The sequence below is a fragment of the Dicentrarchus labrax genome, unplaced genomic scaffold, assembly GCF_905237075.1.
Source record: "Dicentrarchus labrax unplaced genomic scaffold, dlabrax2021, whole genome shotgun sequence".
In the NCBI taxonomy this organism is placed as follows: Eukaryota; Metazoa; Chordata; class Actinopteri; family Moronidae; genus Dicentrarchus; species Dicentrarchus labrax.
Window position 1 is genome coordinate 22,604,905 of NW_026136722.1, and position 26,984 is coordinate 22,631,888.

Below are 26,984 nucleotides of genomic sequence, written 5' to 3' on the forward strand. Positions count from 1 at the left end.
TTAAACCTAATATTTAACGAGGTAAAATTCCAAATAAGACCAATTTTTACTTGTTTCCGTAGCATCACCTTCTGTGTTCACATCTTTTTAACAGCACGTACTGCCATCTACTGGTGGGAGTACGACCATCTCTGTGGGTCCCTTTGTCTTTCCTATTTTAATTCAATTACATTTAATTTGTAAAGCGCCGATAGTTATCTCAGGACACTTTTCAGAGGGAAGAGAGAAGGACAGAGACAGAGCACAACAACTACACTAATAGAAATGACTGATGATGATGATGATGATGACAGCCACAGCGATGGGGGAAAATGGACAATAGTAATAGTAACTATAATAATAATAATAATAATAATAATAATAATATCAGTGATATTAGCAGTGGGAGTCAAGCAGGACCATGGCAGGAGGCTCCACCAGGATCCATGAGAACCTGCAAGACGAGAAAGCAAAAGAACTCCGGGGAAGAAGTGAAGTTAGTAACATGCATTAATGGGACATGAATGAGTGCAGAAAGAGAGAGGAAGAGAGGAGCTCAGTGCATCATGGGAAATCCCTGATAGTCTAGGCCTATAGCAGCATAACTAAGGGATGGTTCAGGACTCACCTGATCCAGCCCTAACTATAAGCTTTATCAAAGAGGAACGTCTTAAGCCTACTCTTGAATGTGGTGAGGGTGTCTGCCTCCCGAACCACAACTGGAAGCTGGTTCCACAGGAGAGGAGCTTGGTAACTGAAGGCTCTGGCTCCTGTTCTACTTTTAGAGACTATAGGAACCACAAGTAGCCCAGCATTCAGAGAACGTAATGTTCTAGTGGGGTAATAGGGTACTATGAGCTCTTTAAGATATGAAGGGGCCTGACCATGAAGAGCTTTATAGGTGAGTCAGAATTTAACAGGGAGCCAGTGCAGAGAACCTAATACAGGAGTGATTTGATTTATTTTCCTAGTTCCTGTCAGTACTCGTGTTGCAGCGTTCTGAATTAATTGGAGCATCTTAATGGACTTATTGGGGCAGCCTGATAATAAGGAATTGCAGTAATCCAGCCTAGAAGTAACAAATGCATGAACTGAAAAAAGGCAGTCCTAAAGGTCTGCTTTATGTGGAAGTTAAATGACAAATCCTGATCAAAGATAACTCCAAGATTCCTGACGGTGGTACTGAAGGCCAAGGTAATACCATCTAGAGTAACTATATCTTTAGACCGTAAGTTTTGGAGGTGTTTGGGGCCAAGTACAAGAACTTCAGTTTTCTCTGAGTTTAACATCAGGTTTTTCGGTCCTTAAGACATGCTTGTAATTTAGATAATTGATTAATTTCATCAGGCTTGATCGATAGATATAACTGCGTATCATCTGCATAACAGTGAAAGTTAATGGAGTGATTCCTAATAATGTTGCCTAAAGGGAGCATATATAAAGTAAATAGTATTGGTCCAAGTACAGAACCTTGTGGATCTCCATGACTAACTGTAGTATTTATTGAAGATTCATCGTTAACATGTACAAACTGCGAGCGATCTGATAAGTATGACCTAAACCAGCTTAGTGCGGTTCCTTTAATGCCAATTTGATGCTCAAGTCTCTGTAAAAGAATATTATGGTCAATGGTGTCAAATGCAGCACTAAGATCTAATAATACAAGTACAGAGACAAATCCATTGTCGGAGGCAATTAAAAGGTCATTATTAACTTTAACCAGAGCTGTCTCTGTGCTGTGATGAACTCTAAATCCTGACTGAAAATCCTCAAAGAAGCTATTGTTATGTAGAAAGTCACACAACTGTCTGGCGACTACTTTCTCCAGAATCTTATAGAGGAAGGGGAGGTTAGAGATTTGTCTATAGTTAGCTAAAACCCCTGGGTCAAGAGTGGGCTTTTTAAGAAGGGGTTTAATTACAGCTACTTTAAAGGACTGTGGTACATACCCTGACAGTAAAGAAAGATTGATCATATCGAGTAAAGAAGTGCCAACTAAGGGTACGACTTCTTTAAGCAGCCTATTAGGGATCGGGTCTAAGAGACAGGTTAAGACTTCGATGAAGAAATTATTGAAGTTAACTGATGCAGATCGATAACATAAAAAAAATCTAAGAGTATACCTGATTTTACGTTTGTTAAAATTCCTGTATTTTGAGAGACAGTGATACCTGTTGAAGGCATTTGATGATTAATTTAGTCTCTAATAGTAAAAAAAATTTCATAAAAGAACCTCATAAAGTCATTGCTACTGAGGGTTATGGGGATACGTGGCTCAATAGAGCTGTGACTCTCTCCGCCTGGCTACAGTGCTGAAGAGGAACCTGGGGCTGTTATTATGTATCTTATTTTCGTCTATTAGTGCTGAATAATAGGCTGCTCTGGCATTACGGAGGGCCTTTCTATATATTTTAAGACTATCTTGTCAGATTGAACGTGATTCTAATAGTTTGGAAGAGCATCATTTCCTTTCAGAATTCCACAGTTTTTGTTTTTAATTGGCGGGTTTGGTGGTTGTTCCACGGTGCTAGCCTCCTATGATTTAATCATTTCCTTTTTTCTAAGTTATTCTTTTGGCCTTTCGCCTTTATTTGATAGGGACAGCTGAAGACAGACAGGAAAGGGGGGTAGAGAGAGAGAGGGGATGACACGCAGCAAAGGGCAGCAGGTCGGATTCGAACCCTGGGCCGCTGCAGCAAGGACTCAGCCTCAGTACATGGGTCACCAGCTCTACCAACTGAGCTAACCAGGCGCCCAATAACTTCCTTTTTATAGGGCCGATAGAATCTAGTGTTCTTCGCAGTGAGCCTGCAGCACTATTGACAAGATGAGCACTTTGGGAGGGACTAAAGTTATTGTAGGAATCCTCTGTTATATTCAGACATGGCATTGAATTAAACACTGATATAATCTCCTCCTTAAATTTTTAGTTTTGCCTAATGGCTTATAATCTAGTAATATGAATTCAAAAGTTGTTAAATAATGGTCAGATAGAAAAGGATTTTGTGGGAAGAGTATTAAATGTTTACAATCAATGCCATATGGAAGAACGAGGTCCAGAGGGTGATTAAAACAATGAGTGGGTTTATTTACACTCTGACAGAAGCCGATTGACTCTAATAATGAGATAAATGCATTACTAAGGCTGTCATTGTCAACATCCACATGAATATTAAAATCACCTACAATAATTACTTTATCTGATTTAAGGACTAAACTTGATAAAAACTCTGAGAATTCAGATAAAAAATCAGAGTACGGGCCAGGAGCGCGGTACACTATAATAAACAGAACTGGTTGCAGTTTTTTCCAGGTCGGGTGAGAAAGACTATAAAAGGCCAAAAATGTGGTATTGCATCAATACAGCATCAAATACTGAGTATTTTATTAATATATTCACATAGATGTATAAATAACAGAAAAAGTAATTTGAAAAAGTCATATAGGCCTATTATAGACTTATTAAAGTCGAAGTGGATCTGGTACTTATTTTTTATAAATAAATTGTAAGTTGATACTGAAATGTAATTGACGGCTTTCAAAATAGTAGTTTGCAGTGGTGGAAAGTACTTTACTCAAGTACTGTAACTACATTTTATAAGGTACTTGTACTTTACATGAGAATTCCCATTCTATGCTACTTTATACTTCTACTCTACTATATTTCAGAGCGAAATATTGTACATTTTACTCTACTACATTAGGATATATTAAGAAAATAGAACATAGGTTTCCAACTCAAATAGTATACAATTTTGGCACATTGACAAAATTATTTGAAGAATCCTCTTCTTTCAGTCTTCATTGGCTATTAAAGTTTCCATTTTATTCTACTTCTACTCTGCTATATTGCAAGGGATGATATTGTACATTTTACTCCACTTCATTCATCTGACAATTATAGCTCAAAATGACTCTGCGATCAATACTTTAGATACAAAACATCTGATCAGCCTGTAAAGTGCATTGTATTCTGCAGTGTTGTTATAAATTAGCTTAAAGAAGCCACCAGCCTAAAGAAGTGGCTCAACAACCTTCGACAGCATTAAAATGCTGCTTATATGTTAATGCACCCGAATAATAGTAATAATAACACAATCTAAAAGGAACCATTCGGCATTAAAACAATATATTTAGTATCTTGGAATGTTGCAATTACAGTAACCACTGGATCCCAGGATGGTAGTTGTGGCTATTTTTTACAATTTACATGAACACTTTGAGAAGTGCTGTATAAACTAAGTTTATTATTATTATTACTGTGAGTATTATTAACGTAATTTCCTGAAAATAGTGTGACTGCAGCCCTATGGGTGCAGGGCCATCACTTAGTCTTAGGGCTGTTCTCATGTTATCAATGTGTTCTATTTAGATATTCAATCCTTTGTATGGGCGTCCATTATCAAAATGTTGTATACATAATGAAATGTGAATTTTCCTCAGTAATGCCATGAAAATATATACATATCTTTCACCATAATAAGATTACTTATGGAAAAAAAAAACTTCCACTTTTTCCAGTTTTATTTGACTTTTATTGAAGCTTGAAGCACCTTAGATAAACCTGGGAAAAGCCCACAAACAAATAAAACATTTAGTACCTTGTGAATTTCAGTGGCAATATTAAATCAAAGATATGTTCTCTACCCTAGTACCCAGTGCAAGAAATAAAAGCTCTGCTGAGCAAACTTCCTACAACATAAAATGTTATGTAACTGGCTGTAATGATATTACATCACTCCATATATTCATGCCAGTATCACAAAATGTAATATGCATAAGAAAATAAATACATAGTGCATTCAGGAATCACAGATGAAGTACGAAATAATGCCAAGTCACCAGAGTATTAAAGTCAGAATTGGGGTACAGTAAACACAAACACAATGGGATTTTTAAGCAACGGAGATAAAACAGGAAATCTTGTATGATTAAATTGAAAATGCGCTTTCTTTCATAGCATGTTTGCATTCACTTGTTCTTGCCCGACACCATTACACCAAACTCCTGGATCGAGATTTCTTTGTTTATGTACTGCTGAAGCTGGCGATTTGTGATGTGCCCGAGACGCAAAGCGTCATCGATGGAGAACTTTTTCCCAGATTTTCTGTCGTGAAGAACCGAGGATTCCCCTGCTGGGCCCTTGACCGTGATCTCTTCCCAGTCACACTCCTGGCTCTGCAGGTTGACGAACATCTTCCAGTCAATCAGCCCTAGTTTGTAGGCCTCCTCTGGTCGCATCTCTTTGCCTGTATCTGGGTCAATGACCACGATAGACCTACGGAGATGGCTCTCCCTCTGTTCCTTCTTCATTCTCACTGCCGCCAGGTTCTTTTGAAGCCTCTCAATCTCCTCTTCCTTCTGGTTGGTTATGCCTCTGAGCTCGGCTAGTTCCTTCTGTAGTGAATCAAGCCTCAACTCCAGGTTCTTTCCATCTTCCCTTGGTGCGGACTCAGTAATAAGCCGAGTCTCTTTGCTGGTGATCTCAATCTCAGACCGAAGCTTGCGAATCTCATTCTGCAGCCTTTGGTTTTCTTGCTGCAGTCGGTTACTTTCATCGCGGATGTAGTCCAGTTCTTTAGAAGACTTGGTGTTAGAGAACTCCATATCAGAAAGCCTGGAAGTGAGGGTGGACAACTCCATGTCAAGTTCTCGCCTTCTCCTTTTCTCCTCTTCCAGAGTCCTCCTTAGGTTCTCAATCTCAATCTCGGCCTCTGGGTCCCTCTCAACTTGGACTTTCTCTGTACGGACAACTCTTTCCTTCACATCAATCTTCTCCAGGGTGAGCTGCTGCTGGATGAGGGCATTCAATTCTTTCTCAAGCAGGGTGCGTTTGTGCTTCTCTTCATCAAGCTGTAGTCTGAGGATGGAGTGTTCCTTTTCCTGTTGGGGATCCTGCTGCAGGACAACCTTCTGTTTGACAGTCACCTTCTCACGGTTCTCTTTGTCACGGATCTCCAGTTCAGTAAGTCTGACCCGAAGCCTTTGGATCTCCAATTCTGCATCACGCCTTGCCCTGCGCTCACGCTCCAGTTCTTCCAATTGCAGATCCAGGTCAGCCTTTTGTCTCTGTAGTTGGAAGAGCTCAGTTTTTAGGCTGTCCTTTTGTTTTTGCTCTTCGTTGATGTTTTGTAAGAAATTGTTGCACTCTGACTTAAGGACAGGGTCTTCTTCCATTTTGACCACTTCTTGCTGAACAATCTTTTCACGGACCTGAGACAGATCCATTTTCCTCAGTCTGATTTTCTCTTCTTGGGCTGACTTTTCTCTCTCCAGGTCAAGGCGTTTCTTCTGTTCATCAGCTAGTTTCCTTTTGAGAGTCTCGATTTCTTCCTTGGTCTTGGGATCTTCTCTGTATTGCAGCACTTCATTGACCACCTCTTTAGTCTGCACTTGGGGTTTGGTGTCCCTCCATCTTTGAATTTCATCACGAAGTTGGCGGATTTCCATCTCAGATTTCTCAGTTAGGTGGGTTTTATCAACAATTTCATTGCGAAGTCTCTCCAGTTCTCTTTCAGTCTGTGGATCTGTCTTGTATTTGATGACTTCTTTGATGATCTCTTTGACTTCCACTTGAGGTCCTCTGTTCCTCAGCATTGTCAGCTCATCCTGCAGGGATCTAAGTTGGAGCTCTGCATCTTTGTAGCGCCTCTGGTGCTCTACAAGTTCAAGCCGGAGATTGGCAACCTCATTCTCAGCCTTGGGGTCGGGGCGTACGATCTCCCGCACCTTCTCCTGAATAACAATCTTGGACTTCTCCTCCTCTAGACCAGCAATTTTCCTCTGGAGGTCAGCCCTTTCTCGCTGTGATGATCTTCGTTTGGTCTTCTCATCTTCATACTGCCTCCTGAGGTTTTCTACCTCCCTTTCAAAGGCAACATCTTTCTCTACTTTCAGCACTTCCTTGATGGAAATCTTCTCCTCTGCCATTGCTTTTTCTTTCTCCATTCTTCTGAGCTTCTCCTGAAGAAATTGCAGTTCATCCTCCAGCTGTTTCCTGCCATCCATTTCCTTCTGCTTCCTGTCAAGGAGCACCCGATATTCTGTTTCAAGTTGGGGATCATTCTGGACTTTGATCACCTCCTCTTCAGTGATCACCTCCTGTTCCTTGTTCTTCTCTTCAGCCAGGAGTGTCACCTGCTTTTGTATCTGAATCAGCTCATTGTCTTTCATCATCTTCTGCCTTCTTAGCTCATCTAGGTCCTCCCGAAGCTTGCGGATCTCCTCCTCCTGACCACGGTCTCTTTCTATACGCAGGACTTCCTTCACAGTGTATTGCTGTGCCCCTTCTTTGAGCTCAGTCTCAAGGCCACGCAGCTTCAACTGTAGCACCTCAAGGTCATTCGCCAGGACATGGGTAGTGCGGCGCTCCTCTGAGAGTTTCTGCTGGACCTTATGGACCTCCTCATCCAGCTGGGGGTCAGGAACCTTCTTGATCAGCTCCTTCTTGACAATTGTGTCCTGAGGCTTCTGTCCTTCAAGGAGATAGATGTCAGTCTGGATAGTCTCAATTTCTTTCTCTAGCTGCTCCCTCCTCTGGATCTCATCTTCCAGCTGCTTCCTAATTCTCCAAGGCTCTTCTCCTTGGGTAGCATGGACTGACTGGACATTTGTGGACTGGATCATAGGGGTCTCAGGTTGCTATAGAGGGAAAATCCTTATTATTATTGTTGTTTTCACTGTTAGTATGATTATTAACTATTAATTATGTATTATTATTACTGTCATGTGAAAATATGTCACCTGGCTGAGGAGACTTTGGGCGAACTCCAGATTCTGCAGCTTTTGCTTGTTCACAGCATTCACCTCAGTAAACTTAGCTTCAATAGCAGCTTCCTGTAAACATTGAAATAACATGTCATGGAAAGCACATACAAAAAATCCAGAGGTTCCTTTAGTTGTTAAATTCAATATGTAATTTAGATCATTTTAATTAAGTAGTTTGTAGAAGCATAAAACTATCCAGTAATTAAAAAAAAAGAAGCAAAGAATGACTATATCTGCCATCAGCTACATCCAGTTTGATGATATTAAAAATAGTAATTGAGAAAATATGGATTCTGTCTATTCCTAGTAGTAATTCAGCCTTTATGTTTTTTGCCTTGAAATAAAATTTGTGTGGCTTTCACAGATTCTGCAGCAGGTGGCATCACCTCTTGCCTATGGTAATGGTAAATGGACCTGTACTTGTATACCACTTTTCTAGTCTTCCGACCACTCAAAGCGCTTTTACACTACGTGCCACATTCACCCCTTTCACACACATTCACTCAGCGATGGCAAAGTCCATCGAACAGAAACTAACGCATTCATACACATTCACACAGCATCTTGCTCAAGGGTACTTTGACATGCCGGGGAGCCGGGGATCTAACCAACAACCTTCCGGTTAGTGGATGAACCACTCTTCCTCTGAGCCACAGCCGCCCTCAGTCCTGCATGACTAAATCTAGCACCCACTACCTGAAAACTGCAGATAAAAAGCAAATATGTCCACAGAGGAGGTGACGCAAACCCACACTTGAATAAACCTGAAAAGAAAGGCAATTTTTTCAGGGTCAAAACTTGTGTCGGACTAAATAGTGCCCCTCGATTCTTGAAGGAAGTGCAACGCTGGAGTGCTCCTTTAAATGTGGCTGCAATGGCTAATCCATGCTGGGAAAGTTAGGCACATGCATTGAATTCATTTGGAGTGAGAGGTTATGAAAGGCATGTATGAAGAAGCCTCACCTCTGCCTTGACAGTCAGTGCAGGTGATTCCAGTCTGCTCCTCTTGTATGTCTGAGGTACCAGTCCATCCTCAAGGTCGAGGATGGATCTGAACTTCTCCGTTTCATTCTCGTAGTCCTACAAGTAAACCATTATGCTCAAATCTTGATCTTATTGTATTTCTGCAAATTAAAGGTAGTAACGTGGCGGTAAAAATCAATGCACAATGTCTTACTTTGACAGCTTGTTGGTAAAGCTGGGCATTTTTGGAGATGTTGTTCAAGTCAGACTCCTTTCTTGCTATATCAGACAGCAAGTTCTGTAGAGAAAACAGAAGTTTGTGTAAGCTTTTTCTCTAGAGCACCACTGACTGACTGGAATACGCAGAGTATGAATTGCCCTGTTGCTCGTTACTCTCACCCTCTGATTCTTCAGCTTCGTCTCCACTTTTCTCGGGTCATCAGTTTCATGTGGCTCGTAGTTTGGGACACGAGACAACCAGCTGTTCAGGTTATCATAATCATTGCGGTAATTTTTGTACGCCATCTTGGCCCTCTGCAAGCTTTGAGACCTGCAAAACACAGCACAAGAGATCATTATGTGTTAGATCTTATGTGTACGTAGGTATGGTAGGAGTTTTTGTGCAGTGATGCTCAGTGTTTCTTCCAATAATTATTGACGCACAGATTTTAGTGTAATGGTCCGTCCTTGTCCCCACCCTCTCACCTGGTGTCGATCTGCCTGTTAAGGTTGTTGAAGCGCTTGTTGAGCTTCTGGACGTCTGCTTCTTGCCTCTCGATGTCGGGGCAGTGCTCTTGAAATTTGGTGGCCATGTTGTCGCAGCTGCTTTTGGCCAAGCGCAGGTTCTGCTCTGTCTCACTGATAGCTGACCTCTTGGACCTCAGGTCTGATGCAACATCCTGCCAGAGTAGCAAGGGAGTCAATATACACAGTAATATGTACTTCACCATCTTTTAACTGGGGGAAAAACTGTAGACTCAAGGATTTTTGTGTGGCAATTTGATTAACCACAGCTATATTGAAGAATGTGCCCATGAGAACCATTATAAATTAAAATAATGAAGTTCTGTTTTTGGGCATTTTTGCCTTTGATTGGTATGCAGCTTAACCATTCAGCTATCAGGACTGCCAAGTTTTTTAAGGTCCTCAAGGGCTCAATTGGCAAAAATGGAATATTATATTATAATCACCTAAAAATAAGAGTCGCTTTGTTTTCATTACCCAAGAGTGAGCTGTTTTATCTAAAGATGCCAGTTTTCTACAGTAGCCCAGAAGTGACAAACCAAACACTGGCTCTACACAGGGCTACACAGAGTTTTTCCTACACACTTGGAAGGGGAGGATGAGGTGAGGATGTTGTAATCTGCGACTACACCACTAGATGGCAATAAACCCTACATACTGGACATTTAAAACCAGTATTTTGGGGTTAGGGCCCCTCTAAAAGATAGATTCACAACACCACCTACTGCAAGATCCATCTCAGTTGATATGATAAGTTTGTGTTGTGACTAACATGCAGTTAACCTAGAAACCTAAACCAGTTCCCTACTTTGCCTGATTAATAATCAAGCTTCTGGAGTCATGCAGTTATTGAAAAACAAAGCAGGATGCAACATTTCAAAGTATTGTTAATTCATATCGAAAAATATAATCTTTAAAGGACCAGTGTGTATGATTTAGTGGCATCTAAGTTTCAATTGCAACTAACTGAACACATCTCGCGTCTGTATTTGACAACCTGGCAATGACAATGGGCTGTGAAGTGTGTAGGAGAAACTACAGTGGAAAGGCCCTATATACTATTGGTATCTTGCATGTACAGATGTTCAGTTAGGTACCCTGTTTTCTTTTACATTCAGTGTTTCTCACTAAAATACATCTAACCAAACAAATGAAATTTCTTCCATATAAAAACTTTGCAAAGTTGGTTTTTAGAACATTCCTTCCTTGGCCTTTTGTCGACACACTGCTTAGTTTCTTGGCATATTACTGTCATCAAATGTTGCACAGTGTGACAGCACAAAACCGTCCGCATATAAATGGGAACCTGCTGATCAATTCGCTTCTCCGTTGCACTACTAGAGACCACGGCGTAACTTTTACATCCCATTTACCAGTATTCACTTTTTCAGTTGGAGTGGGATGTCACTGTAATGTATGCCACAGAATGAAAGAGCCATCTTACTGCAAGCTCCCGCTGTGTTTTCTCCAGCGAGGTGATATCAGCTGGAGCAACCTCCTCCCTGGCCAGCTTGTTCTCATAGGTGGACAGTAGAGTCTTTCCATTTTGAAGGGAAGTCTCCAGCTGGTTGGAATTCTTCAGTCTAAAACAAAGGCGAGTAGAAATGCATGTCATTCAGCATTCGCTTGATTTGAACCGACCGAAGTGAGAAAAATCACTCTCACAGAAGATGAGACACTGAGATACATACTTGTCCTGAGAGCACTGAAGAAGCTGCTCGATCTTGGTGTACTTCTTGTTGGCTGCATCCACCTTGCTGTGGAGTTGAGGAGCGCTGGCACAGTTTGGGTTTGAGACCAAGAAGCCCTTTGCTTCCTGCACTTTGGAGGACTTCTCTGGTTCAATCTTACTGACAGCAGCAGCAATGTCCTGAAGGGAAATGTCTGGCTTAGTGAGTTGTAAAATGTATAAATGCTCTCTCTTAGCTTTTCAAGCTAAATTGCAAGATGCAACAGCATTTAAATACAACAACAGAATGAAATGGAAGTCATTACCCTCATATCCTGCAGGCGGTCAGCACTGTCCTGCAGTGGCCTGTTCTGCTCCAGTGGTGGGCGCACTCGAGAATTAATGGCCTTTTCCTGTTTGTCCAGGTCGCTGATGACCTTATCCAGACCGGCCATCATCTGGCGGCACTGCTGCTCCTGCTTGTCTGAGGACACACGCAGTCACACACAACATGATGAGCTTCATTATTTGGCTTCATCTACTCTTCAGTGGCACAGACTGGCGGGCAATCCAAATCTTTGTGTGACACCCAGTAGCCAATAGTTTTGTTTCATACCTTATAATTACCAGATTTCATGCAGACCTCTCATAGCTGAATGACAACACTTTTAAAGTTTAGGTAGAAGCTGTTAAACACCTTTAACACTAAATGGCATCATTTCATAATAAAAGGATGGTTCCAGTTTGTTAGAATATAGGTATTATTTTCATAATTTTGGCTGCCATTTTGGTTGTGATAACATTGTACCTACAAGTAAGTGGGAACATTCAACAAACAAGAAATCAGACACCAAAACACTATATATGTAGGTCAAACTGAAAGTGAGCGTACCTGAAATGTTGATAATAACCCTTTTTTGCAGATGAAAAGCGAGCATGCACTACTGTAAGTACAGCTGGTCAAAGTTTAAGCAGGAAGTGAGTTCCTAACCTGTGATGGATGCTTACAACAGACAATTTGGGTAATTATTTTTCTATTCACTAGGGCTGTACCAAATTGAATTTGGCTGTTCAATCCGAACAATAAAGTTTTCTGGGTTTTTTCAGTTCAGAGAAACTCTAATCAACCTTATATCAGCACACGGCTACATGAGCCTCATGTTTTTGACACAGGGATGCTCTTCAAGATAGAACCACAAAAGTAATAACACTTAATCCATCTTAAGGACCTTCAGTGCATGTCAGTGTGGTTTAGGAGAGGATATTCCGCATGAGTGAGTACACAATTATCTGTATCCGTTCAACTAAATCATCTGTATTTACACAGAACAGGCAGGGCTTAAACCAGAAGTGGGCGAAGTTGTTAATTTAAGACTTAACTTGATCTGTGTTTACAGAACAGCCTCAGTATTTTTGATCACAGGAGTAAGAGAACTATTTTTTAAATAAAAGTTGCTCTATTACACTCTATAGTACCAGATACTCGTTGAATTACTAATTGTTATTGCCACAACCCAGTGAACTTGGGGCTTCAGCCCTTACTATCATGCTATCTTAACTCATCAGTGCAATGTTCATTCATTCATCTTCATCTGCTTATCCGGGATAGGGTCGCAAGTCCAGCAGAGGACCCCAAACTTCCCTTTCCCTGGCCACATCAGCCAACGCTGACTGGGGGATCCCGAGGCGTTCCCAGGCGAATGTTGAGATATAATCTCTCCACCTGGTCCTCGGTCTGCCCCGTGGCCTCCTCCCAGCTGGACGTGCCAGGAACACCTCCCTCAGGAGGTGCAATGTAATATGCTGAAATACAGCACAATTGGATGTGTCCTGTACCTGTAGCTGTGCCAGTCCCACTCTCCTTCTTCAGCTCATCGAAGCGTTTCAGCAGAGTTCCCTTGCTGCTTGCCATCTTCTGCTTGATGGCTTTTTGCTGGCTGGCCAGGCTGCAAGCACAAAATACAGCAAACCATTACAACTGCAACTATGCAGAAGAGCATACACTTGTCATCTAGTGAATGTTGTTTCTATTCACACATAAGCATACACAGGTTCGTACACACTCACTTGTCAGAGATGGCTACTGCCTCGGGGTCAGTGGGGGGGATCATGAAGCAGACGGCCGGGGCAGTGATTTTATGTCCAGCTGCATCTTTCACATCCCATTTGGTCCCATTGTTCCGTAGCAGAGTGTACCTCTCCCCGCGCAAAATCTGCCCCTGTAGATGTCCAATAACTACAATCTGTCATCTGCTACTGGACCACACATTTTTAAATTGTTTAATCTCAAACAATCACATTCAAGACACGTCAATCACACAGCTTTCATATGAAGAGGCTTTCAAGTGTTACTTTTTGGTTATTTTGTTGTATCTGTTGCAAATCCATTTAAAAATTCAGTTATGAGTTCATAATTTAAAGGTTCTATAAGTAACTTTCAGAATTCTGTTGTTAATAGTGACACCAGTGGCCATTAAATGAACAGCAGTCTAGTAGACTAGGCTAGTAGAACGCAATCGCTAGCTACAGTTACATAATTCATTGTTGGCTAAAATCAAAATGGTTTATCATAAATAAATTGGTATCATGGATCACGTTAGCTGGTGAAGTAATTTTTCAAGCAAACATTAGCCAACTAACATATCTACTCAAATATTATTTTATACCATTAGCAAGCAAGCCAGCTAAGGTTAGCCAGCCACCTGCAAACCAGCCACACTGAACAACGCTATCTGGCGCCAGCCTGCAAAGTAACCTGCAAAAGGCAAACCAGCCAGATCAGCCTCAGGAGTCACAGTATTTCTATTCGCAAGCTAGCAATTCGTCCAATTTAGCAAGAATGCAAATATTAGCCAGCTAAAGCCACAATATCACAAATATATTTCACAAGCTTTGCAGTAATGTTAGCTTTGTTCTTTGAATTTACGTTGGTTGTTTGTGGATGTCACCAGATTTCATTTTGAGCTAAATCTGACCCCTATGCCTAACGGCGGAAACTAAGAAAGTCCCATTTTAAGATACGTTACAACCAGTTCACACACTGGCAATAAAAACGATTCCTAAAAAAATTATTACATAAAATGCTAAAGAATCTTACTGATGGAAGGAAATAGAATTATTATTGGTAACTTTAATTTTATTTCTTTAAAAAACCTGAGGTCAGGAGACAACCTATACACGAGGAGCTTTGCTACATCTAAGCTGAAGAGCTCCATATGCTCTTTAGTCAAAGTACAGACTTCTTCAAATCCCCTTTGATCCCCGGGGGTATTAAATGACACCCTCAGAGTCTCAGCCTGGGCTCTCTTCTGAAAGGATTTGAATACATTAAACAAAACCCTTAAGTTACAGTAAGTATTTAGAAAAGGGAAAGCAAAGGAAGAATGCTTATTCATGCACTCTGATAGCAGGGAACATTCTGGGATTAGAGCACTGACAGCCAGTGACAGAGACAAAATAACATAAAGTAGAGATAAGTGTTCTGAGTTGAAACGGGGTCACTGCAGCACAGAAAGACAACCAGATGATAAAGACGAAGGAAATAAGTCAGTTAGCAAAAAGTTTCGAAAGAGGAATGCCATACTAAAATGGTTGTACAATAGAAAAACTTCATCACAGTCAACATGTGTTCAGCCGTAGTTTCTCTGCTGGGCAATACAACATCTGGGGGATTTGCACCACTAATTTATATACTATATTATAAGAGAAGTTGTTAGAGTTGGGGTTGGGTGTTGCTTTGCTGTGTAGCATGATGAAACCTAAATACTGCATGGGTGCAACCTTTGCCTCGCATTAAATATCAGTGATGACGATAATGCATATCATGCTCCTTCCTGTTTTTGTTGTTATTATCATTCTTCATTATGAGTTCTTCCAACTAGAATTAACTTAATACTTGGTCTTTTCCCCTGCATACATTTTGACATGTGACAGCTTGTCACGTAAAAGCTCAGGTGTAAAAAATTACATTAATGTGCTGGCTCACTGTCACACTGTCATGACTTACTGGGACATTTGAATAGTTAATGCTGCAGTAGGTAGTTTGTTAAAGCTGCAGTAGGTAAGTTTTTGTCATTATTGCAAAACATTTTCACTGTTTCCTGACAGCAGTACAGGAAAAAAAATCTGGTTGGTGGCTTGTTCTAGTGCTCCAAATGGCATTTGCAAGAATTCACCGGGTTTGGACGAAAACAACCACTCAGAGCCAGAAAGGTTGGAGGCTTGAAGATAGTTAATTATTGAGTCTCATTGCCAGGGTCCCAGAGCATCTGTATTTGACGCCCTAGAAATGAGACTCAACAATCAACCATCTCTCTTGGCTCTGATTGGTAGTTTTCGTTCAGGCCCTGTGGATTCTTGCAAATCCCATTAGGAGCACTAGGAGGAGCCAGAGGAACCAGATTTTTTCACAGATTATCTGTTTCATGTACGACTGGCAGGATATAGTGAAAGTTTCAGCAAGCTTCTGGGGTAAACACTGAAGACGTGAATACTTGGAAATAAGGATTTTTTTGTTTCTCCCTTTTAAAAATTTGCAACAAATGCCAAATTATGGCACCTACACTCCAAAATATTAGCCTTCAAGAAAGCATTACATACCCCATCTGTGTCAAATTCACAAAGAGCTTCAATGGGCAGCAGCTTCTGGGGGGTTTCCCGGCGGTACTTCAGAGGCATAACCTGCATGCTTCGCTTCTGAAGAGCCTTGACCCTTTCATCAAAGTGGTCCATAGCCTTGGCTTGGTCCTACACACACAGGGAAGATATTTTCCAGTGTTATAGAATGATTCAGAGGTACTGACAGTTGGAGACATTCAGATAAAGAAATGCTCACATCAATCTCCCTGATCAGAGCCTCCATCTGATACACATCTTTGAACTCTGGGTTGTACTTCTGGTTGAGCTCTGTATCCAGCCGTTTCAGCAGGTCCTGAGTGTCACGCGCCTCCTTGTGGTACTGGACACACACACAGAAATTGACACTGATGAGCTTTACCTGTTTAAATGTTTGAATCCAGTGTAGATCTCTGTGAGTGCTTATCTGTCCTCTGGGCCTAACCTTGTGGTACTCATCCATGTGTTTGAGGTGGTTTTCCTCACAGATCAGCAGGTTCAGGTACTCCTTCCAGTCAGCATGGACTGCCTCCATATGAGCCTGACAAACAACAATGTATGTATGTTTTATATTTAAAGCACATTTTTCTCAAAAGCATGGGAGAAAAAGTTTTGATTGAATGATTAATTCAAGAGGGGAGAAAAAAATAGGCTCTAGGACAGATCCCTGGGGAACCCCAGAAGAGTCAATATGGTTTTCGAAGCCCAGGTACACATGCAGCAAGAAAAAAAGTAAGAATTCATCTGAATGGAGTACATGGATGATGCTGTACCTCAATAACATTCTTCCCTGGATGGTCAGTAGCAATCAGCTTCTCTCCATCATCATTCAGCTTGGTGACGGTGGCCTCCTTGGACTCCAGACATTTACTGATGAAGTTCTGTTGGGGCGAGACAGATGTGCTGAGTAAACTGGGGATCAGAGTCTATTTACTTGGTAGTGTCCATCCATGTATGCGTGTGTGTTCCTCAGCTACCTCATACTGCCTCTGGCGGGCAGGGTAGTCCAAGTTGGTGTCGCTCCAGTCATAGTTGATCCTCTCCTCGGCCTGCTGGTCCATCCAGTACAGCTCATTAGTGCAGCGCTGCATATAGTCCCGCAGGCTCAGCAGGTTGCGCTGACGAGTGCTGGAATTGGCCTAACCGACGGGAATGAAACAACCAGTAGGTTTTCAAACATGATTGATTTGGATGCCCTGGAAGCTAGTAGGCTAAGCTAACAAAATGAATTGGAAAAAGGTATATTTTTATGTAAATATTTAACAACACAAGGTTGGCAAATACTGACACTGGGAATGAGACTCAGGTATCAACTATCTTGAAGCCTCCAACCCAAAGGACCCTTCTATCTTTCTTGGCTCTGATTGGTTGTTTTCGTTCAGGCCCAGTGGATTATTGCAAATGCCATTAGGAGCACTAAGAGGAGCCAGAGGAACCTGATTTTTTCCATAGATTATCTGTCTCATGTACTACTGTTAGGATACAGGACATTTTCAGCAAATATTATTATACATATTTAAAGCCTCTATCTTCAGACTTTTTACCATATCATTTATCATATTACCAGTTTAATGGAACACGTTTTTGTTTGTTTGTCTAACATGTTATGTGCTCTAAAGCTTTATAAATGTCTAAGTAAAAGAAATAATCATTTGTAGGGCTGTTAGCTACAAGCAACTAAGAGCACTAGCAAAATAGCTCAAAAACAGTAACAATGTAGCTAGATGACTTTTACCAGCTACATTGTTGCTGTTTGTATTGATACATTTTCATCTGAAACATCTAATTTCAATTTTTAACTTGAAAGATAAGGTTGGCATTATACTATATTTTCCTTATTTTAAAGAAATCAAGAGAAAAGACCGAAACCAACTATTGTTTGCAGTCTGTTGTCTGGTGATGAGAGATGGAACATGTCAAATATAGTAAGTACACAGCTGTGGGCTTAGACAGGGAATGTGCATGTCTGTGGGTTTATTACCAACAGTTTGTTGTACTTCATCTGGAGACTGCTGACGTATTCCTACAGAAACAGAGAAAACAGGGAGAGTGAGAACAAGACAAGAATCATGTGAGCAATTTACAAATACAACACAAATATTGCAACTGTTATATCAACTAAAATTGTACAAGCTTTTAATCATAATAAGCAATCTTGCACTATATTTTACAATATCTTTTAAAAAATGAACTAGAACAACTAGTTTAAACAGTTCAGTGTTTGCTCTATTCACGTGTTGCTAATGCTATTAACTTTGCATTACATGATTTGGTCATTTTTGTGACTCTAATACAGCTTAATCATAATATCTGTTCAACCAGTAATTTAAAATTAACTAGCACCGTTTCATGATTATTACTACTTGTGAAATTCAATCAATCCTGATGTCATTCAGTCACTTATGCTTTTCTGTTTGTACCTTGTCTCCACTGGTGGAGATGTGAGGAGCAAGAGCCTCAACCTCACTGTGGAATATGTTGTGTTCCTCCACCTCGTTCTCCACAGACGGCAGGTCCTGGCCAAAGCCCTTGTTGTTCAGGTTGTCCTGGGCATGGACACAAAACAATACACTTTAGTCTACTCCACAGCATGTTGAAACTCTGGCTACTAGTTACCTTTGTCTATAATACTGTTGAAATGGCCAAGCAGTACACGAATGTACCGCAAGTAAAGCTGTCGCCATTACTGTAGTGGCGTTTCCCTACAGAATGTGCATGTTTGAATGTGGAAATGTGGAAGAAGTTCAGCTATCAGCTGCTCCAACAGTAGTGGCAAACTTTAACTTTGGAATAAACTGAATGTGAAACACACAGGCCTTTAATTCATGAAGAATAACCTTGAATACCTAGAAAAAAATATGAATTCGTATTTATAAATTTTTTACAATATAACTGGTCTGTGATGATTAAAAAAGGGGCAACCCTATTTGTTATGTGCATCAAGTTTGTAAAAAAAACGTACAAATTTGATTTCACAGCACATTAGCCAAATAATATCAAGATGTATTTTCCAATTTGCCTTATACGCTTCCAAAACAGATATCACTTAGCATCAACAACTCATGAGTGTGATCTTGTCAGGTCCACAGTGGCACTCTGTGTGAGTGTACAGATATGCTTCTCACCAGTTTCTCATCCATCATGGTGCCCCAGTTGATGCTAGGCCTCCCCTCAGAGCGAGACAGGTGGTAGATATGGTCACATTCCTCTCTCAGCTTAATCACTCTGTCACGCAGCTGCTTCATGCTGAATACACATACACACACAATAATGTTTTTTTTATTAGATAAGTTCATTTAATTCAGCATGACAAGATAACACAGCTTCTGTGCATGCAAATAGTTCTGATATTTCTTTCTGAACTTGTATTCTCAGTAAAGAGCTCGTAGATGACAATCGCCAAAATAAGTGCTAGCTGTGGAGAGTTCCCTAGTTAATGCAAACTCAATCCTTCCTCCATGTATACCTGTTGTCTTCATAAACTCAGTATAATGCACATTTACAAAACAGTAATTCTGTCAACAGAGTCATGAATGAAACTCAAACCAGATATATTCTTGCAGCTTTCCCTTCATAGGTAGTATTTAATGTGAAAGATAGTGTTTTGTTAACATCAATCAGGAGTATGGCATACATTGTTCCAGCCAGGTAATTGCACCTTGTTGTTTTATTTATTCTATCCTATAATTGTCACCTCATTTTTTTGTTACGTTATTTTTGCTATTGTTGTTTGAGATGTGACCTGTTCATGCTGACCGTGCCTCGGTTATTATTTCAGACCCATTATTTAAATGTTGTAAACAGGGAAACAGGAACATTAGGATTAAAGCTCTGTCTCTTATTCAGTATAATGTTCCAAATAAAGGCATGGTTCTCTTCCCTTGATAAATGTAGGAAGTCCAGCAGCTGAGTGGTACTCACTCCTGTTCTATCATCTCGGCCTGTGGATGCTGGAGGCGCTTGGCGTCGACAGCGTCCTGATCCAGGCTGGACAGCAGCTCCAGAGAGTTGATGATCCTCTTATTGCAGTCATCCTGATACAGTGGCTGCTTCCCCTCATTGATCTTGCTCACGTCCTGCAGAAAGAACACATTGGAGGTAAATTAAAGATGGCCGTTGTTTCAAGTCAAAGCAAACAGAAACCGCAGCAGAATAAACACACATGGTGAAGTAAATATTTAGTCTGTTGCATTCTTCTCGCCTTTTAAGCTACTGTCAAAAATATAAATGGTTTGTATGAGTGGTTGACTGTGTGAAGTCACTGGAATGGTGCTTTTTCTAACATACACAACTGCTTTAAAGTCACAGAAACACAAGTTAGAGCATCAGTAATGTGTCGTGTTTAAGAGTGAAAAAGAATATGTGGACGAGAGGGATTCAACACATTTCCTCAAATAGAGGGCCAGCTCTCAAACAATGGTCGCCGAAAACAAATAAAGACTGTACCTTGTTGAGGTTCTGCTCGACGTCAAAGATGTTCTTCTGGACTTTGTCTGCATTCTTCTGCAGCTTCTCGATCAGGGTGCTCAGTTCAGTGGTCGGAGCTCTGGTAGACAAACACAGAGAGGGGAATTGGAATACGGCCTGTTGTGTCCACAAGCTGTCACTGTTTCACACATTAATTATCATTAGAGACTGTTATTATCATTAGAGATAGTTGATTGTCAAAAATCAACTATCTTTCTTGGCTCTGATTGGTTGTATATGCCATTAGGGAGGAGCCAGAGGAACCTGATCTTTTCACAGATTATCTGTCTCATTTATTACTGTCAGGATATAGTGAAAGTTTCAGAACATCTCTGTGAATCAACATCACAGACGTAATTACTCAGTTCAGTAGAGTTGAGAGCTCAGCTGAACCACATACTAATGCTGAAACAATTACAATAAATTGATTAGTTGATCAACAAAGAATTAGTTGACTACAATTTAAGCAAAAATGTAAAACATTATCTGGGTCCGGGTCAGTGTGAGGATTTTCTGTTTTATACAATATATATCTCTTTTTATACAAAAGCAGAAAGTTGAAAATATGCATATGCATCAGCTGCAGTCCTACTAGATCAGAGTTTACAAAGTGAATATTTTGGAACTACGACCTTAAGTATTTAGACCAAGGTGTGTCAGATAACTATCTGTCAGAGGTATATTTAATTAACATTTATGTAAATATAAATATCAGATTGATCTAAATGTTAAAAGGACTCTGATTGGGATCAGGGCCAAAAAACTTGAACTTGACATCCCTGATATTCACGGTCTAATTTCCTGGCAATCTGGCCATTATACTGCAATTCTTGGACCTCACTGCTTGTGGGATAAAATGCATTATGTCAGGAAAACATAGGAATTCAGCTGTATGCACATTGCCCACAACTGCCTAACTGTCAAAAGACAACCATCAATCACAAATTTGCACGGCTGTCACAATGCATGTTGTGCTCTCTGAGTGATCATATTATTGGAAGGTAAGGACACTGAAGGGTTTAAAGTTGCAGGAAACCAGCCCAGCAGGTTTTTGCCACATATCTGCAGACACACCTAGTCCAATCCCTGTGAACTATCACTCACTGCAGTTTGTGCCAAAGTGCACGTTCAAGTGCTTGTGCGAAGCATGGTATCACTAATAGTGTATGGACTGTATAGTGTTAGTATGGAGCACTGGAACCAACTGTCCGTTAGAGCAACTTCACAACTGTCTTTATGTATTCCTTAAAGCTGCCGTATGTCATTTCTATAATTATTATATTTGCTGAAACTTTCACTATATCCTGACAGTAGTACATGAGACAAGACTGATTTTTGAGACTCAACAATCATCTATTTTCAAGCCTCCAACCCAAAGTTTATATCTTACTTAGCTCTGATTGGTTGTTTTCATTCAGGCCCAGTGGATTCTTGCAAATGCCACATGGTACAGTAGGAACCAGATTTCTTTTGCACAAATGATCTGTCTCATGTACTACTGTCAGGATATAGTGAAAGTTTCAGCAAATATGACAAAAAGTTATTTTTTATAAAAGTTACCTACTGCCAACCTCAAGAGCAGTTTGACAGATATACAAGCATGGTCAATTTGATTGGCTGATTTGAACAAATATATATTCTGTCTGCATTTATGTTGATTGAAAAAGAAATTACAAGTCAGAAGACATGTTTGAGGCCTATATAAAAACAGGTATAAAAAAAATGCTTGTGGTAATATATTGGTGTCACTGCAAAGTTTCTCCAGCAGAGTGTGCTGTCGTTTACAATACTGGGGCAAACAGGACAGAGTGAGAGAGAAGAAGCAGCTCTCAGCAGTGTCAGCTAGAATTGGTTGACAATGTATATGTTCAATTATTTAACATGTTAAAGAATATTTAAGTTAAATATTCTTTAATGGTCTTAAATGGTAAATTGACTGTACTTATATAGTGCCTTTCTAGTCTTTCAACCACTCTGTGCCTGATGCACCATTAATAAAGGTATTTGTTTAAGAAAGCAGCCTTCTGAGTCATATCACTGCACAATTCACATAGAAAAGGTCTGTTTAAATTCCAGCTCAAACATTAACTATATCTGTCACCATATCTGCATACAAAAACTTTTGGAGTCAGATTTGATGCATTTGCTGGTGCGTTATGTTATGATACGTATTGTATCGGAAGGTCTTGCCAATACACAGGCTGCAGAATGCAGGAATGGGACCATATACTATATATTGCATATCATTAAAAAGGAACATCATTTTACCAACTGGATAATATCCTCACATGACTTAACATGAAAAAGCTGTCATCACTACATCAATTTCGAGATTTTTAAAAAATAAAATAATTGGTTGAGCCTGCATCTTTGTGGTTAATGCAAAATCCTAACCTAATCCAAACCAAAGAACAACAGGGATATGAGGTGTCCTATCTGTGATGTACTAAAAATATACTTTACTATTACTATTTAAGATATATTATTACAGTATTTAGTGCCATTTTAAGAGTTTTAAGTATATTTTGATGATTATCAATATCGTGAACTGCAAGTATTTTGGTCACAATCATGACATGAATGTCCCCCATATGATGCTTTCACTTGATACTAGTAAATGTAACATTAATGTTACAGATGAAGTACATTGGCAAATACAAACATATTCATTGTCAAAGCGTGATTTTGTTGTATGTGTGTGTGCGTGTGTGAGTGGATGTGTGGGCCAGTGACAGACGCAGAGCCAAAAGAGTCCATGTCTTTCACTTTAAATCCAGCATCTATCTCCTCACACACACACGCTCATGTCCACACCCCTTTACCATTTGTACACAAGTAACATAACCCCTGCTGAACGCGCTGGACACCGACTTTAATTTCAAAGCCCCTGATGGTTTTTAAATTTAACTAGCAGTCAGTCAGAGCAAGTTTGAACTGGTGTATACTGCAGAGTTCTGCAGAAACAGCTCACAGTTTCACTGCGGAGGCCCATCTGAATGAAAAACACCCTGAGGGGGTTTCACGTCATGTTAGAACACAAGCTTGTGATATCAAAACAGTTTCTCGTTTCTCACTGCAGCACACTTCTTTATATATGTCTTCTAAATAACATGTATTTGGATTGTTGCTACAAGACTCAATGCATGAGGACAAAAAGAACACTGGCTTGTTAAATGCAAGGCATAAACACAGTTTCTTTGCATGCTTTTTATAAGATTAAAACCACTGGTGTGTACAGAACATGTGTAGGAAAATTCATCATTTTCAATGCAAGACATGTTTTTGTTCTAAAATTCAGAACAGATGAAAACAAGCCCTGCCTTGTTCTTTTGGGAGTTCAGTCCCACTGTGTTTAAAGTGAACACCCTTACACAACTAGAAACAGTTATTTGTCTTGACTCTCAGAATACTGCTTGAGAACAATGCTACAATAATTCTACCTGCTCTACTGCGTGTTTTGTATCCAAACATGTTGTCAATAGTTTCCAGGGAGGCTCACTGGCTCAAATTCAATGTTTTTAAGTGTGGTTATGTTGGTTCTGGGAAGGAACTGGCACTGGAGCGTCAGCTCAAGAAACACAACTCAGATGTTTCCACAGGGGAGAGGGTCAAATTAGAACCAGAAAGCTCCAGTGCTGGGCGCCCGGTTAGCTCAGTCAGTAGAGCTGGCAACCCATGTACGGAGTTGCTGCAGCGGCCCGGGTTTGAATCCGACCTACGGCCCTTTGCTGCGTGTCATCCCCTCTCTCTACCAACCTTTCCTGTCAATCTACAGCTGTCACTATCTAATAACAATAATAATAAAAAAGCCAATAAAAGAAAGCTCCAGTGCTAAGTCATAGAGGGGTGTGGAGGGCTGCTGCCGTCAGTGAGTGTCACAGAAAACCCTGAGCCCTGCTCCGTCTCAGCTGCCTGCTCTATCGAGGGCTGCAACTCAGGATTGTTTTCATTATTGATAATTTTCTCTATTAAATGATTAGTTAGTTGTTGAAAATGTTGATCAGTGTTTTCCAAAGCCCAAGGTGACGTCCTCAAATGTCTTGTTTTGTCCACAACCCAAAGATTTTCAGTTTACTATCATAGAAGACTAAAGAAAGCAGAAAATATACACATCTGAGAAGATGAAACGAGAGAATTTGGACATTTCTTCTGAAAGAATGACTCAAAACAATTGATCGATTAATATAATACCTGACAACTAAATCAACTACATCTCAATGCATATTCTGCCAATGATGGACAGATTATGAGACAATATGCCCCTGGGCACAGACATTTAACAGAACTTACATAACAGCAAGACTAGGCCCCCCTGAGCCTGTGCACAGTAGAGCTGTTCAGTAATCCATGTCTAGATAAGGAGAGGAATTATATTCCAAAACTTACAGTGCCTGTTTTATACTCAGCTTTCTACACAAAGATCTGAAGAGCAAAACTTGTCACAAGCCTAAACTATAGCATTTACCTCATTCCTGTTTGGATGCAAAGGTAAGCACTAATCCCCAGCACCGAGGCTTTGGTGATCCAGTTGCCTTTGGATTCTCGGGCTTCAACTTGAAGCTGTCATTAGCCTGGCCCACACTGACAGCTTGCCAGATACCTGAGATCACAGCTTTCTTTCTTTTATATTTTTTACACGCACCAACTACAACCAGAACCAGAGGAGCGGCATGAAGAGAATTTAGACTGTGAAGCTGCATTACAGGCTTCCTTCTATCTGTTGGTGGGTTACCAGGGTGCAGAAGTTGTTGTTTCTGGTCAAATAAGTGTTAAAGCTGCTGTAGGTAATTATAATACAAATCATTTTTGTCATATTTGCTGAAACTTTCACAGTAGACAGTAGAACATAAGACAGATAATCTGTGAAAAATCCAGGTTCCTCTGGCTCCTCCTAGTGCTACTAATGGGATTTGCAAGAATCCACCGGGCCTGAATGAAAACAACCAATCAGAGCTGAGAAAGATAGTTGATTGTTGACTGAGACTCAATAATTAATTAACTTCAAGTCTTGAAACCAAAGCATTTTTATATCTCTCTCTGATTTCAGCAAATACGGCAAAAAGTTATTTTCAGGTATCCCGTTCCCACTTTATTCAATCAGGATAGAAAACTCCACACAGGTTGGGGGCACCAGACTCAACAATCATCTTTCTGCACCTTTAAGCAGTGATTACAGTAATGGCTTATCTTTTCTAGGCATTCTTATTGACAACTGATGAGTAGAAACCAATAAATCAATGGTTAGGCTTGGTATGGACTTGTTTACCTAAGTGCCTTTAAATAAATCGACTGACAGTGCATAGCAGCGCAGTACAAAGACTATGGGGCCTTTCCTCTTGATGGCAGGTGTGACAGTGGGAGGAACACACCTTACACAGGAGGATCACTATCTGAAAAACAGATTAGTGTACCTTTTAGAACTCAACAAAAAAGCGTATTATTTTTGAGGCCCCTGACCCCCCTCACAACGCATGCTGAGTGACAGGGAGCATTACACTCTGCTATCTTTAAAGCCATTCCTCCTTCAGAGAGCTGGTTGAAGGTGGGACACTTGAAAATGAAAATGAGCAGGGTTAGGGATAATGATTTAATACATTTCAGGCCTCTTACTGTATACACTTTATCATTTCCAGGGTGGAAAACTAGACCGATACCTCACAAACCCAGTGGAAAAGAAGTGATAGGGAAAGGGCTTGGCACAGTAATATTGTGGGAGAGGCTGCAAGCAATTCCTCACACATTGTCTTTTAAAGGAGGACAGCCAGAATACTTATCAAACCAGTTACTGCAACTTTACTACACAGCCTATCAGCCACACCCTCACTTGAGTTAAAGCACATATTATGCAATCTAAATGACAATTTTCTGTCATTTCTGTCCTCAGTTCATGCAGGACTTCCACTCATTTCATCACATTACAGCCAAATAATTCACATTAGAGGATTAAAACCATCTTGCACCAAAAAGTACAGTTTGACTTGGCAAACAGGAAACCTTTAACAGTTTGTATGAAACAAGTTAATCCAGGATAGGGTCCGCCTTCTCTTGATGTTCAGAATACGGACCATACTCCTTTTTTAAAAACTACAAAATTAAAATGACTTAGCCTGTACGCTAATAAAGCACGATTTATATAAAACATGAGGTGTTTTGTGAATACGTATGGTATGATGTTTAATTCGGCATACATATAATTTATCTAGCATAATTTTTGTTCATATTTAAAGCTTATTTGTTTATACATTTAAATGCCTTCCACACTATTCCACATTACGGTATATTTTGGTGAAAGTAAGATAACATTAAACTTAACTGATACGGTTACACCCGACATGAAGACAGACTGAAGGATTGTGTAGTTAGTAGCCTACAGGTAGTAACGTTATCTTTATGTGACTTTACCGCCAAGCAAGGTCACTTTAAAAACGAGCCTTTTTTAAATGAAGTTTGGCATTACAGGCACAACAAGAGTTACGTATTATTTAAAACAGCTGAAGTGTGTCCAGTAGACGCCATAGTTAGTTGTAAAAGAAACTTACGTTGCTTTCGGCTGCGTTATAGTGGTGGACTTCTTTTTCTTGAACATGGTGACAGGTCACCTGTCGGCGGCTTCCGACGACAAAACAATCGCAACAGGACAGGTGAGCCTCAGGAGTGTGTGTGTGTGTGTGTGTGTGTGTGTCCGCTGCTCCCGCTGTGTATATGTATCGTGTGTCAGATTCCACACAGCCTTCTCAGTGTCAGAGCTTCCCCTCCCACAGACACTGTACCACACTGGACT

The 26,984-nt window shown here is 40.4% G+C and overlaps 1 protein-coding gene across 1 annotated transcript; it reads right to left on the reverse strand.

Annotated features, from left to right (window-relative positions):
- Window positions 1-4,491: 4,491 nt before the first annotated feature.
- ppl (periplakin) lies at window positions 4,492-26,978 on the reverse strand. Its single transcript, XM_051386816.1, has 22 exons — window positions 26,743-26,978; window positions 20,183-20,282; window positions 19,658-19,812; window positions 18,862-18,982; window positions 18,157-18,282; window positions 17,718-17,759; window positions 16,714-16,875; window positions 16,510-16,617; window positions 16,182-16,277; window positions 15,957-16,079; window positions 15,722-15,868; window positions 13,190-13,341; window positions 12,959-13,068; window positions 11,449-11,606; window positions 11,145-11,323; window positions 10,898-11,036; window positions 9,415-9,608; window positions 9,109-9,259; window positions 8,924-9,007; window positions 8,710-8,826; window positions 7,723-7,815; window positions 4,492-7,620 (listed from the first exon to the last, which is right to left on the reverse strand). Exons 1-22 carry the CDS (start codon window positions 26,787-26,789, stop codon window positions 4,951-4,953), a joined length of 5,274 nt encoding a protein of 1,757 aa, XP_051242776.1. The 5' UTR covers window positions 26,790-26,978; the 3' UTR covers window positions 4,492-4,950.
- Window positions 26,979-26,984: the final 6 nt, after the last annotated feature.

What these genes read in the sequence shown, in the direction of transcription:
- ppl (XM_051386816.1), bottom strand. Translation starts at nt 26,789, where the DNA reads ATGTTCAAGAAAAAGAAGTCCACCACTATAACGCAGCCGAAAGCAAC. An exon ending in GCCGAGATGATAGAACAGGA is followed by an intron (nt 18,983 to 19,657) that starts GTGAGTACCACT and finishes ATGTGTATTCAG; the next exon opens with CATGAAGCAGCTGCGTGACA. An exon ending in TCTCCACCAGTGGAGACAAG is followed by an intron (nt 17,760 to 18,156) that starts GTACAAACAGAA and finishes CTGTTTCTGTAG; the next exon opens with GAATACGTCAGCAGTCTCCA.